Source organism: Diceros bicornis, chromosome 3 (assembly GCF_020826845.1).
Source record: "Diceros bicornis minor isolate mBicDic1 chromosome 3, mDicBic1.mat.cur, whole genome shotgun sequence".
Taxonomy (NCBI): Eukaryota; Metazoa; Chordata; class Mammalia; order Perissodactyla; family Rhinocerotidae; genus Diceros; species Diceros bicornis.
The window spans coordinates 86,504,503-86,517,163 of NC_080742.1; the positions used below are offsets into that span (position 1 = coordinate 86,504,503).

At 43.4% G+C, this 12,661-nt stretch overlaps 1 protein-coding gene across 6 annotated transcripts in view; it reads right to left on the reverse strand.

Moving 5' to 3' along the window:
- Positions 1-12,661, reverse strand: part of SVOPL (SVOP like) — a 68,595-nt gene that overhangs the window by 21,202 nt on the left and 34,732 nt on the right. For all 6 annotated transcript variants that reach the window (XM_058531041.1, XM_058531042.1, XM_058531026.1 and 3 more), the window contains 5 exons: positions 9,646-9,719; positions 6,359-6,570; positions 5,565-5,676; positions 4,777-4,858; positions 2,498-2,587 (listed from right to left, as the gene is read on the reverse strand). In XM_058531041.1, coding sequence (XP_058387024.1) covers positions 2,498-2,587; positions 4,777-4,858; positions 5,565-5,676; positions 6,359-6,570; positions 9,646-9,719 — 570 coding nt within the window. The remainder of the gene's footprint in view (positions 1-2,497; positions 2,588-4,776; positions 4,859-5,564; positions 5,677-6,358; positions 6,571-9,645; positions 9,720-12,661) is intronic.

Below are 12,661 nucleotides of genomic sequence, written 5' to 3' on the forward strand. Positions count from 1 at the left end.
CAAATCCATCTATAGCAGTACCAGCAGGCCCTAACTCTCTGAACCAAGGAGTGCCTGTCTAGGGCTAAGGAGTCTGACTTCTTGAAGTTTCCCAGAATAAGTGAGGAGGCAGTCCCTGATCTATGGGTAAGGGCCCTATACTGGTCCCATCTGTATTTACTGAGTCTTTAATACTTCTGTAGCAAAATTCCCCCTTTTTTGTTTTCTTGGACTATATACTCACAACTCCTATTATTTCTACAACCATTAAACTTTCTAACCAATAAATGTCTTGAAACATTTTTAGAGATATTTTTATTAAACTTATAAATATAGTCATTAGAATATATAAACTTTTGACTGATTAATATGTAAACATTTTAGTTTAACTGGTTTAATAGCCTGTTTTAGGGCAAAAGAGGAGGAGGAGGAAGAAAAGAAAAAGAAGAAGAGACGGAGGGGGTGGAGGAGGAGAAGGAGGAAGAGGAGGAAGAGGAAGAGAACTAAGTGAAAGTAGAAGCTAATCTCCCAGCTGGTATCTTCCCCGTTAATGGCCTACCTCTCAGAGGGTGGGCCACAGACCAGTTGCATCAGATTCACTCAGCGTACTTGTTAAAAATACAGGTGAACTGGGCCGGCCCGGTGGCGTTGTGGTTAAGTTCACATGCTCTGCTTTGGCTGCCTGGGGTCGTGGGTTTGGACCCACACACGGCTCATCAAGCCATGCTTGGCCTCCCACATACAAAATGGAGGAAGATTGGCATGGATGTTAGCTCAGGGACAATCTTCCTCAAGCAAAGAGGAAGACTGGCAACAGATGTTAGCTCAGGGACACTCTTCCTCACCAAAAAAAAAAAAAATATATATATATATACAGGTGATGGGCCCATATACAGAATCAATTTCTGGGTGGAGTCCAGGAATCTTCACATTATCAAATGATCCTAGGAATTCTGATATGCACACAAGTTTGAGAACTACATCCAAAGGAAGGCTGACTGATTAGGGTGCTATCATTTATCTTTATTTTACAAATGAGCGGGCCACAGAAAGATGAGTGACGTGGCTATAAAGAGGTGAGAACCCCCTGGCTTCAGGATGCTAAGCAGAGCAGAACCTTGTCGCCTCAGGAGACCCAGTCCCCGTTGGGAGATGTTTCCTGGTCCACAAGCCCACCAAAAGTGGAGTGGCCTGTAGGATAAATACCACTAATACCCAGAGAAAATGTTCCAAGTGGTTGAGAACTAAGAGACTCAATTCCTAATTAAAGCTTGAAAGATAAACTATACCTTGGTCTGATCATCCAGAAATACGATTAATATTTTACTGCTGTCTTTGTCACCATTAGGTTCTTTTCTGAAATTGGTGAAATAATAAGTATAAAAGATCTTTGAAAAGCAAAAGTCACAAGACAAAAGCTGCCCTCATTTTTCCTTAAGAGGAGTGTGCAAAATACTTCCAAAATAGTTAAAAAACTAGTGGTAGCAAAATCTCTGTTAAACTATAGGAAATACACGTTACAGTCTGCTCAGCCTATGACAACCCCCTTTCTCCAAAAACTACTCCTCCCCAGCAGCATGTATATATAACCCTGACTCCTGGCCACAACTGATTTAGCTCAAGTATGAACAACTGACCAGACTGGCCAGTGAGAGCCCCTCTGTAGGGGTGCAGAGAGGGCATCAGTGTCTTCTGGTGGCTGGATCTAAGGATATATGTTTGGGATTTGTGGGGCGGCCATTTACACAGGCAAGCATGGCACTCTGGTCTCCAGGGAGAAAGGAGGAAAGGCTGAATGCTCAGAGAGGCAGAGGAGTGACTGTGGGCCCCAGATAGACACGAGGAGGACACAGCCTGGATCCCCATCAGCCTCCACTAGCTGGATCAGGCCCTCCCAGGGCCCAGCCTCACTCCTGTCTGTTGCTGCAGCCAGCTCAGGTGGATTTCCGTTTCTTGCGACTAAAAGAGAATGACTAATGCAGGTGGGCCAGCTGTTTAGCCCTCTGAGGAACCATGACCATGTGGGTCACCATATCTGCCCATTTCCCTCCTGAAACAGGGCACCATCCACGAGTCCAGGTCACCCCTAGATTTTATCCCCACCTGCACCTGGTTTGCCTAGCACTAGACTTACCCTACCCAAGGCCACCTCCCTGCATTTTTGTGCTCTGTTTTTCAATTATACCCCTGGCCAGTGTCAGGGTTCCAGCTGTTGTCATCCAACTGCTCAAGCTCCTTGTGTCATCCATTTCTTTTGCATCCTCTTGCAACAATGCCCAGCAAGATCCAAGCCCTGCAGGCGATGCAAACCATGCTATTGACTACCTGGAAGCCTGGAAGCATTTATTTGGCCTCTTTCCCTACCCAAATTTGCCAAATAATGGGAAAACAGAACCTCAGGAAAACTCATTAAGTAAATAGAAATCCTTGGCTAAAACCTTAACATGAGGGGACCCAGGGTCCCTCTTTCCCCACCTCCCTCAACCTCATCCTCCCTACAGAGACTCCTGGGCCGTACCTGGGCTATAAATGGCGCCACCATTGCACCAATGCGACACAGGGAGCCACTGGTCCCCATCCCCAAAGCGCGCATCGTCGTGGGGTAAACCTGGAGGGAGGAACACAGAAAGCATCAATTCGCTTAGGCCTCTTCTTTGCCTGAGTCCTCTGCCCTTCCCTCCCCAGGTCAGGCTTTGGTATATATATTAAATACCAAATATTCTATATAGAAACATAGGATATAGAATAGAAGACGTTCATTTTCTCAGGCACACAACTGCGAATTTTTTTAAATAAATATCAGAAAATAAACACTTAGAAATTATCCTTAAAGTGAGCAAATTCTAAAATATGTGTTTAATTAAATATTCCAATATAATTTTAGAAAGGTAAGCTCTGGAGTCAGAAGATTTCTGCTTTAGGCTATAAACGTATAAAGGTGGTTCCACTGAATGGAAAGAAAATACTCCCCAAATAATAACAATCTAATGAAACCTTTAATACAGACGTAGTGAAAAGCATTGGCCGGAGTGCCAGAGACGTGCTACACCATGCACCATGTTCTTGTTGCAGAATCTTATGGCATATTCTACTCTCCTGTTGTAACATTTTTATGTTTATAGTAAATCCTCATTAATCTGTACTTCATTGATTCAGAATTCTTGATAAGTAAACAAATATTATTTCATAAATGAGATCATAGGGAGACTATATGAAAGAACTGTTTTTCAAAATGTTGGAAAATTTTCTCTTAATGCTATATAATACAGATAAAACAGTTTTTATCAATTCACTAAAGCAAAGCACGTAGCCCCTTTACTTGGCCACATCTTGTGAGCCACCATCCGTCAAATGCAAAAGCAAGATGCTTTCCTGCCTCAGAGGACACTGCTGTATTTATAGGAGAAGGTCCAGGTGTGGAGTGTCTGGTGGGGAGGTTTTTTTCTTTTTCTGAGAAATGAGGCTGCTGGCTATAACTGAAAATAATGGATTCAGATACATGGTGATGCTTTTTTCTTTGTTTTGTTCATGTTTTGACAATTCTGGGAGATGAAAGACAATCATCTTCAAGTACACATCTTTGATTCTTTTTTTTTTTCATAATTTTATTTATTTATTTTTTTATTTTTTCCCCCAAAGCCCCAGTAGATAGTTGTATGTTATAGTTGCACATCCTTCTAGTTGCTGTATGTGGGACTCGGCCTCAGCATGGCCGGAGAAGCAGTGCGTCGTTGCACGCCCGGGATCCAAACCCAGGCCACCAGCAACGGAGCGCGCGCACCCAACCGCGAAGCCACGGGGCCGGCCCATCTTTGATTCTTTTAAAAACAATAAACAAGTATCAGGAAAAAAAAGACCTAGAAATGAATCTTTAAGTGAACACATTCCAAAATGTATGTTAAATTGACTATTCCAAATACAACTTTAGAAGCACATCATATTACACACAGATTTTTAGGTTCATAAATTCACAAAATTCTAGAATATTTTGTTAACAGAACCAAATGAAGTATTATGTATATGTCAAATATGTCATAATTTCCTATTTTTATCTGTGTGGTGGGAAAAGAATACTGTTCTCTGTGACTTTCATGGTTTTGTCATGTCATAGCTGTAATCTGAACAAACTTCCGCATTTCCTGGGATGAAGTTGGATGCAGCCTCATCAGTCCCTACAGCACTGCTTTCTCTAGCGTAATCGTGACACAACCAGTTAAAATACTAAATTTCCTATTCAGACACTGTTATTTCTAGGAATATTAGTTCTTTAAAGTGGGGGTCTACGAGGAGATCCTCTAGCTCCCTCAGGGAGGTATTAATTCAATAAATTAAGAAAGAATAAATAAAAATGAAGAATATTCGAATTTAAGCTACATGCGGCAAATAACAGATGGAGGGGGATGTGATCTTTCAAAAGAATAAAGGAGAAAAATACATTCTAATTTCAAAAAGAGAAAGAAATAGGGAGTTTTACATTTTGACAGCAGCATGCAGCTACTGGACTCTATTTCTTCTGGAAGCATGATGCTAGGACAATGAGTTGGTTTTTACCTACGTGCTGTTTAGTGAGAAAGGGAGAAGGCTCCATCTTTCTTCTCAGAGACCCTCTTTCACTAGACTCAATGGGGCCGGAGAAACTCCACGGCAAATAACCTCCTCGTGTCATTTTGATGGGATGTTTTTAGAAAATCATCAAAAGTCAACAGAAGCCAAGGGTATGTTATCTGTGGACTGACGCTCTCTCTAAGCAGCTCACCTTGTGTGCTGTGATGTAACCAATCCTTTCCCAAAACTAACCTCAGCAGTGTAAATGTAGATGGTGTTGAAGTTGGCTGCCACCAAAGCCCTCAGCATGAAGAGGAAGCCAATGAGGCCAGCACTAGGGAAGAGAAGCGAGGGAAGTTAGGAAAGGCAACGTGGAGGGCCTTCCAGGGCCCCGACCCAAGTGCATTACAGATGCCCACACACACCCCCAGATAACCAGGTCCCGGGGAGATGCTGCTTCTCAACTGGCCTGATTGTGGGGTCCTAAAGCAAATACCTGACTCAAACCTTCAATCCTACCCCCACTCTCTCCACTCCCCAACGTGTGCCATTCCAGCCTGGCCACCCAGATTAGCACACCTTCTGCCAACACCCCCCAAAAATGGCTCAGACAGTTTTCAGAATGATGTATATTATCATTGAGGCCACTCTAGGGTCACAAATTCAGAGTGAAATAAACTTTCATGCCACAGATATGTTATCCATGTCACTAAACTATCTTGAGAGTGGTCTGGATAATTTGGTAAACAACCAGAGTCCTGATTCTCCAGGAAGCTTTGCATGAAGATCCTAAATATCTCAGTTGGCGAAGTGAGTGCACCAACACTGATTCCCACATCCTGTGATAACAGAAGGAGGGGCCGGGTCAGCGGCGAGAGGGACGTGGGAGTGGCAGGTACCAGGCAAGATGGCTTTGAGCAGCCCGTTCTCTACTCCCCTGGTGAAAGGGCCTTGCCCACAGAACACCGTGGGTCAAAAGACCCCATCTCAAAACCACTGCACCGAACTAGATTGTTTTGAAGCAACCAGAGAGAAAATACCTTGAAGTGCAAATATTGAGGAGAAGGAAGAATAAAGCTGTGCATCCCATGGTGATAGAAAGGCTCAGCCGTCTGCCCAGGAAATTAATGCCCAGGATATTTAAAGGATTCACTGGAAAGCAGATAACAAAGACACTTTCTGGAACCTTGAAAGCAAGTGGCATTTATCAACACTGGCATGGATTCCTCACTGTCATTTCAGAAAGAAGCAACTTCATCCAAACCTCATGTGTATTCCAGCCAAAACCCAGTCACGCTGTCATCAGCTTCATGACTCCTTCAATATACTTTTCCCTCGTGGGTCCAAGAATGACAAGCACTGGTGTATATAAAGGATATTTTATGCCCAGGGTGCTTATTACATCATGTATGTCTATTGTAAATTGCCAACTTACTAGACCTATATTTTAAATGTTTTATACTGTTTTTCATCAAATCAAGGTGCCACTGATATTCAAGTACCATTATTTTATGTCCACTAAAACAGAAAGTGCTGCAAATTGAAATCTAACAAGCCACTGTACCACACATCCCAAATTGAGATGTTAAAATGTGAAAAGAAAAAATGCATCTTAGAATTGATATAATACAGTAATTCAAAGCTCTACTCCTCCAGACCTCTCCTCCCCATGCCAATCCACATTGGAGACATGTCAGCAAGATTTGGGTACTTGTTCAGTTCTACCAGGTAGGAGCCATATCTGTGACAGGGTCACACTTCTCTGCTCTGATGCTCTGAGTTGCATGACCCTCAACAGGAAACAGAAGGACTCAATAGACAGAGAGACGCTTACGAGCAATTTCACCAATGGTGCTGATAATCATGGTCCGGTAGTCAGAGGGGGCAAACATATGGCAGTGGCAGGGGCTCTGGCTTCCCTCTGGATCCCCCATGGTCACCACCACCTCGGACTCCGACTCAGACCGCGAACCACAGACCAGGTCCCGCTCCAGCAGCTCAGCGCTGGCCAGGATGACCCCGTAGTAGGCAAAGGAGATTCCCAGCCTGGAAGTGAGAACAGATCGACATTAGGAAAAGCTGTCACCAGGCCTGAAGGTGGGGTGGCACCATGAGAGGCGAGGAGAAACGGGGAGAGCATTCCCGGGGGAAGGCACAGCGCAGGGGAAGGGAAGGGAATGGAAAGCCAGGCTCACAGAGCAGGGAGAGGCTGGAGGGCGGCACCCACTGGAGGTGCGGTGGGAAATGGATTTGCAAGAAAGAGCAGGATAGGACTAGATGGTAGAGAGGACCCCACAGGCCCAGCAAAGGAAGTTTGGATTCGTTTTCTATTGCTGCTGTAAAAAAGTAGCACAAATTTAGCAGCTTAAAACAACACACGTTGATTAGTTCACAGTTCTGGAGGTCAAAATTTCAGTGGTCTGGCTGATTTCTCGGCTCTTAGTCTCACAAGGCTGACATGAAAGTGTAGGCAGGGCCGCAGGCCTTTCTGTGGAGGAGAATCCCTTTCCAAGCTCATCCAGATGGTTGGCAAAATTCAGCTTCATGGAACTTAGAACTCATCTCCATTTCCCTGCTGGCTGTTCACCAGTTATTCTCAGCTTCCACAGGCTTCTCTCATTCCTTGTCTTCAAAGCCAGCAACAGTAGATCGAGTCCTTCTCATGCTTTGAACCTCTCCTTCTACTTCTTCTCATGTTTTCTTTTCTGCTCCGTATCTGTTTCCAGCTGGAGGAATTTCTCTACTTTCAGGGACTTGAGTTATTAGATTGGGCCCACCAGTCAAATCCAGGATAATCTCCCAATTTTAAGACCCATAACCATAATTACATCTACACAGTCCCTTCACATCAGCATCCACATTAGTGTTTGATCGAATCACCAGGATTTGGGAATCTTGGGAGTCACCTTTAGAATCTGCCCATCACAAAGTGCATTTGCAGGCCATGAAGAGCCACAGAAGGTTTTCGCTTTGCTTTGTATTTTCTTCTTGTCTATTTTCCGTTTAATAGATATTTTGCTGAGATATAAAAATAACGTATAAAAACGTTCATACATTAAAATCAAGAAAAAGAATAATATCAGGCTCCCAGAAGCCCCCCTGGTGCCCCTTTCAGTTTCGCAGAAATGGTTGTAAAAGCCAGTTGTAAAAGACATGTGGGGACAGTCAGGGGAAGTCACACAAGTTCTGGGCACTGGATGATATTAACGTGGTGATTGTTCATCTTGTCGATGTGATTATAGGATGGGAGTCATCGAAGAAAATGAAGAAAATGTCTTCAAGTAGTTGAGACTCTTCGTGAAGTATCTGGGGATGAAATGTTATGAAGTCTGTGGTTTGCTTGAAAATACTTCAGCACAGGAAAAACATAGCTGAAGCAAATATGGGTGAATATTAACGATTGTCAGATCCGGGTGATGAGTAAATCAGAGTTCATCACAGTATCCTCTCTACTTTCGCGTGTGTTTGGAAATTTTCATAACGAAATATTTAAAAAGAAAACAATCCTAAACACCTCCCCTTGCTATTAATGTAACTTTCATTTTTTCGTTTAATTTCCAAATATTAAGAGTAAAAAATTGAAAAGTCTCAAGAGGAGACATACCAACCTATTAATAGTGATTATATCTGGGAAAGACAGATAGACAACCACTTTCCTGAATTCAAACACTATGGATTAGTTTTGCCTGTTTTCTATCTTGATATATATGGAATCACATAATATGTATTCTGTGTGTCTGGCTTTCTTTGCTCATTATTACATTTGTAAGATTCAGCCATGTTGAGTGTAGAACACTAGTTTTCTTATTTTCGTTATTGTATAGCATTCCATTTTATGAATGTAACACAATTTATCCGTTACATTGTTAATGGGCATGTGGGTTGTTTGTAGTTTGGGGCTTTTACAAATAAAATAATGCTACAGACATTCATGTAAATGTCTTTTGGTAAACATGTATGCATTTCCATTGGATATAAACCTAGGAATGGAATTCCTGAGTCTTAGGATATGCATATTTTCAACTGTAAGGGATGTCTCTAAACAGTTTTCCAAAGTGGTTGTACTAATTTGAACTCTAATCAGCAATGTATGAAAGTTCCAGTTACTTTACATCCTTCTCAACACTTAACATAGTCAGTTTTTTTAATTTTAGCCATTTAGGTGGATTTGTAATGATGTCTCATTTGGTTTTATTTTTTATTTATTTATTTTATTTTTTTCCCCCAAAGCCCCAGTAGACAGTTGTATGTCATAGCTGCACATCCTTCTAGTTTCTGTATGTGGGACTCGGCCTCAGCATGGCCAGACAAGTGGTGCGTCGGTGCATGCCCAGGATCCGAACCCGGGCGGCCAGCAGTGGAACGCGCACACTTAACTGCTAAGCCACGGGGCCGGCCCTCATTTGGTTTTAATTTGCATTTCCCTGGTGACTTTAAGGTTGAACATGTGTTCATATGTTTATTTGATATACATTTTTGGTCAAGTGCCTGTTCAAGTCTCTTGCCTATTTCTCTACTGGGTTGTGTATGTTTTTCTTGTTGAAAAAAATTACATATATATAATTTATTGGATATATATATTGGAAATTTCTTCTCCCATTTGGTGGCTTACCTTTCAGACTCATCATGATATCTCATGACACAGAGTTCCTAATTTAATGTAGTCAAACTCGTCAATCTTTTCCTTTATAGTTAACACTTTTTGTGTCCTGTTTAGAAAATCTTTGCTTACTCAAGGTCATGGCTGCAGAGAAATGAAGCACAGAGAGGCCCACTAGAGTCTATTCCGTTGAATTTTGATTATTGGTGACTTCAAAGCACCAGTTTTTGTCATGTGGTGAGGAAAAAGACCAGGCTGCAAAATGTTAGAAAGTGCACTCGTGTGAAAAATAAAAAACTGGTTGTAGACAATTTCTTTCTCCTTTTAAAAAAAAATTTTTTTTTTTTTTGAAATTTATTTATTTGTTTGTTGGGTGGGTGTGTGGTTGTTGGTGTTAGCAGAAAGATAAGACATTGCCTTGTGTTTTTCTCCCCAGTAGCAGTCAGAGTGGATTTACTTAAGCAGGCTTTCTCCAAATGCTTGTTTATTTAAAACTCATTTTGAAATAATTACATTCTTACCATATGACCCAGATCTGTAACGTGGTCCGTAAATATTTGGCATGCAATAGGTCTGCAAATCTTCCTCTTTTTTCCTGGGGTGGTGAAAAGGAAGAGGCAGAATAGACTTAGTGGTTTAAGGACAAGGAAAGGTCTCTAATATTTTAGATCGTAGACAACAAGAACAACGTGGGGGCAGATAACCACTCAGCTCCCACGAGTACACCTCCCTCAAACTCACAGATAATTGTTTTTAACACATTCATCTCAGCCAATCAGTCTTTGCACCCTTTTATTATCCTTGGCAAGTACTAAAACTCATTGAATTTAAGATTCTAACCTTTTCAACTCTTCCTCTTCTCACCAATGCTGGCGAGAGGTGGGGTGGAGTGTGGAAAACAGGAGGATACATGAAAAGTAACCATAAAACTGATGAGAGATTCTTTTAACATTAACATTAAAAGGGAAAACCTAGGGCCGGACCCGTGGCTTAGTGGTTAAGTGCACGCGCTCCGCTGCTGGCAGCCCGGGTTCGGATCCCGGGCGCGCACTGACGCACCACTTCTCTGGCCATGCTGAGGCCGTGTCCCACATACAGCAACTAGAAGGATGTGCACCTGTGACATACAACTATCTACTGGGGCTTTGGGGGAGAAGATAAATAAATAAAATTAAAAAAAACGGGAAAACCTAATACTAAAAAAGAATATGAGGATTTCGTAAGAAAAAAATGGCATACATTTGAGAAGAGGATAGAATGTCCAATTTCTGTGTGTCTCTTTAGGGTAATTAGCAAAAGTTCTTGCCCATAGTCAGTGCTTATTGAATACTTTTGGATAAAAATAAATAAGGATGGGTTATATGATTGGGAAGTAATGGATTTTTATGTAAACCTAGGAATGCTTCTGGGGCTGCTCAGTTGAAAACCAAATACTCTTTCCTCACAAATAGACCTGTGATCACAGGCCCCCTCTAGAGAGACCAGGAGTGTGGTCCTAGGTGTCCCGGATCTTGTCGTCACAGAAAGTTAGAGCTTAAGGGAATTGAGAGGTCTTTTGTTCCAGTGACTCTTAGGCTCAGCTCCTGGAGGTCATTGTGGGTCGTGTGGAGCAACCGACGCTCCACTTTCATCTGCTTTACATATTGGGGCTCTGGTTACTCATCTTTGGAAAACCTCCGGTCCAGTCCTGTCCTCCCATTTCCCAACATAGGATATGTGATCCACAGAGGGTGAGTGACTTGCCCAAGATCACACAGCTGTTTGGAGGCAGAGCCAGCCTAGGGTCCAGGTCTCCCGAGCACCAGTCTTGAGTCTTGCGCATCTACCTATCTGCCACGTCCCCTTCGGTTTAGATGTGACTATGGTCCCCTCACCTCCCCAAGTGTCACTGGAGATACAGAAAACTGAGTCTGTAGTGAATCACAGTGAATCATAAATTTTATCCTAATAAGTCATTCTGGTTCTGAACATTTGGCTACAATCCAAATGGGTGGACTCATTCACTTCATCCATTTTGTGGCCCTTCCTCAGACAGTTCCCAAAGCCTTTCATCTCAGTGTCTTTGGACTGAAGCCGCACACGCTCCACTGCTCCTAGCATCTTGTCGAGCCTCCTCCGCATGGCGTTCCTATGGCAGCCAATGTGGCCAAACCCACTGCGCTTTCCCACCTCTGCTCTTGGCTCACACCGTTGCTCCTGCCTGCAGTGGCCTCTTTCCTCCCCTGAGGCTGCCTCTCCTTTCCGTGCTCACTTTATGCTCCACTTACCCCTCAGTTGAGGGTGGCTCCGACTGCCCTGGCTCACGGTCACCTCTCTGCTCTGATCCTACACACACTCTGCTGCCTGTGCCGCTCACCTGGTTCTGAGCATCTGGGCTGTTTTGTTACTGATTCTTTCCCATGTAAGTCTCATCTCACTAAGTGGATTTACAGACTTGAAGGCAGAGTATACTGCTTGTAGCTCTGTATCCACAGGGCCTTGCTCAAAAGATGATTGAAGAGAAGGATAAGATCATTTATTTTATTTTATTTTTTTGGAGGAGGACTAGCCCTGAGCTAACATCCAATGCCAATCCTCCCCTTTTTTTCTTGAGGAAGATGGCCCTGGGCTAACACCCAGGCCCATCTTCCTCTACTTTATATAGGACAACGCCACAGCGTGGCTTAGCAAGCAGCGTGTCAGTGCGTGCCCGGGATCCGAAACTGCGAACCCCAGGCCACCTCAGCGGAGAACGCGCACTTAACCACTGCACCACCAGGCCGGCCCCCCAGACAAGACCATTTAATGGGCATGATGGATGGAAGCTGCAAGCTGAAGGCAAGAGAAGGAAAGTGGGAGGAAGAAGGGAGGAGGAGAAAGGAGAAGGATGTAGGAGGATGAAGAATGAGAGGATTGAGAATATAGGGGGGATGGAGGAGAGAGGGCTGTTGTTATGGGAATGGTGCCCCCCAAATTCGTATGTTGAAGTCCTAACCCTCAGAATGTGACTGTATTTGAAGACAGGGCCTTTACAGAGGTAATTAAGTTAAAATGCGGTCATTAGGTGGACTGAGATTCAACACGAGGAGATTAGGACACAGACACACACAGAAGGAAGATGATGTGAAGACACGGTGAGAAGACGGGCAACTATAAGCCAAAGAAAGAAGCCTCAGAAGAAACCAACTCTGCAACACCTTGATCTCGGACTTCTAGCCTCCAGAATTGTGGGGAAATTTCTGTTGTTTACGCCACCCAATCTGTGGTACTTTGTTATAGCAGCCCAAGCAGACTGATATACAGCGGCAGAGGAAAGGTGGGGGAGGGAGGACGAGGATGAGAATGAGAATGAGGGATGGGAGACAGAAGAGGCAGGGTGGAAGAGGGAGGAAAGAGGGGAGGGAAAAGAGGAGGGAGGAGAGAACTGAAGCCCAGCGCTCTTCAGTCCTGGAGAGACTACTGAGTTCAATTAAAATATTCATGCCAAAAATGGTTGGAATTGGGCCCTCATGATTATACAGCTGTCTATGGTTTTGAGTTAATTGTCTCTGCTAAGAA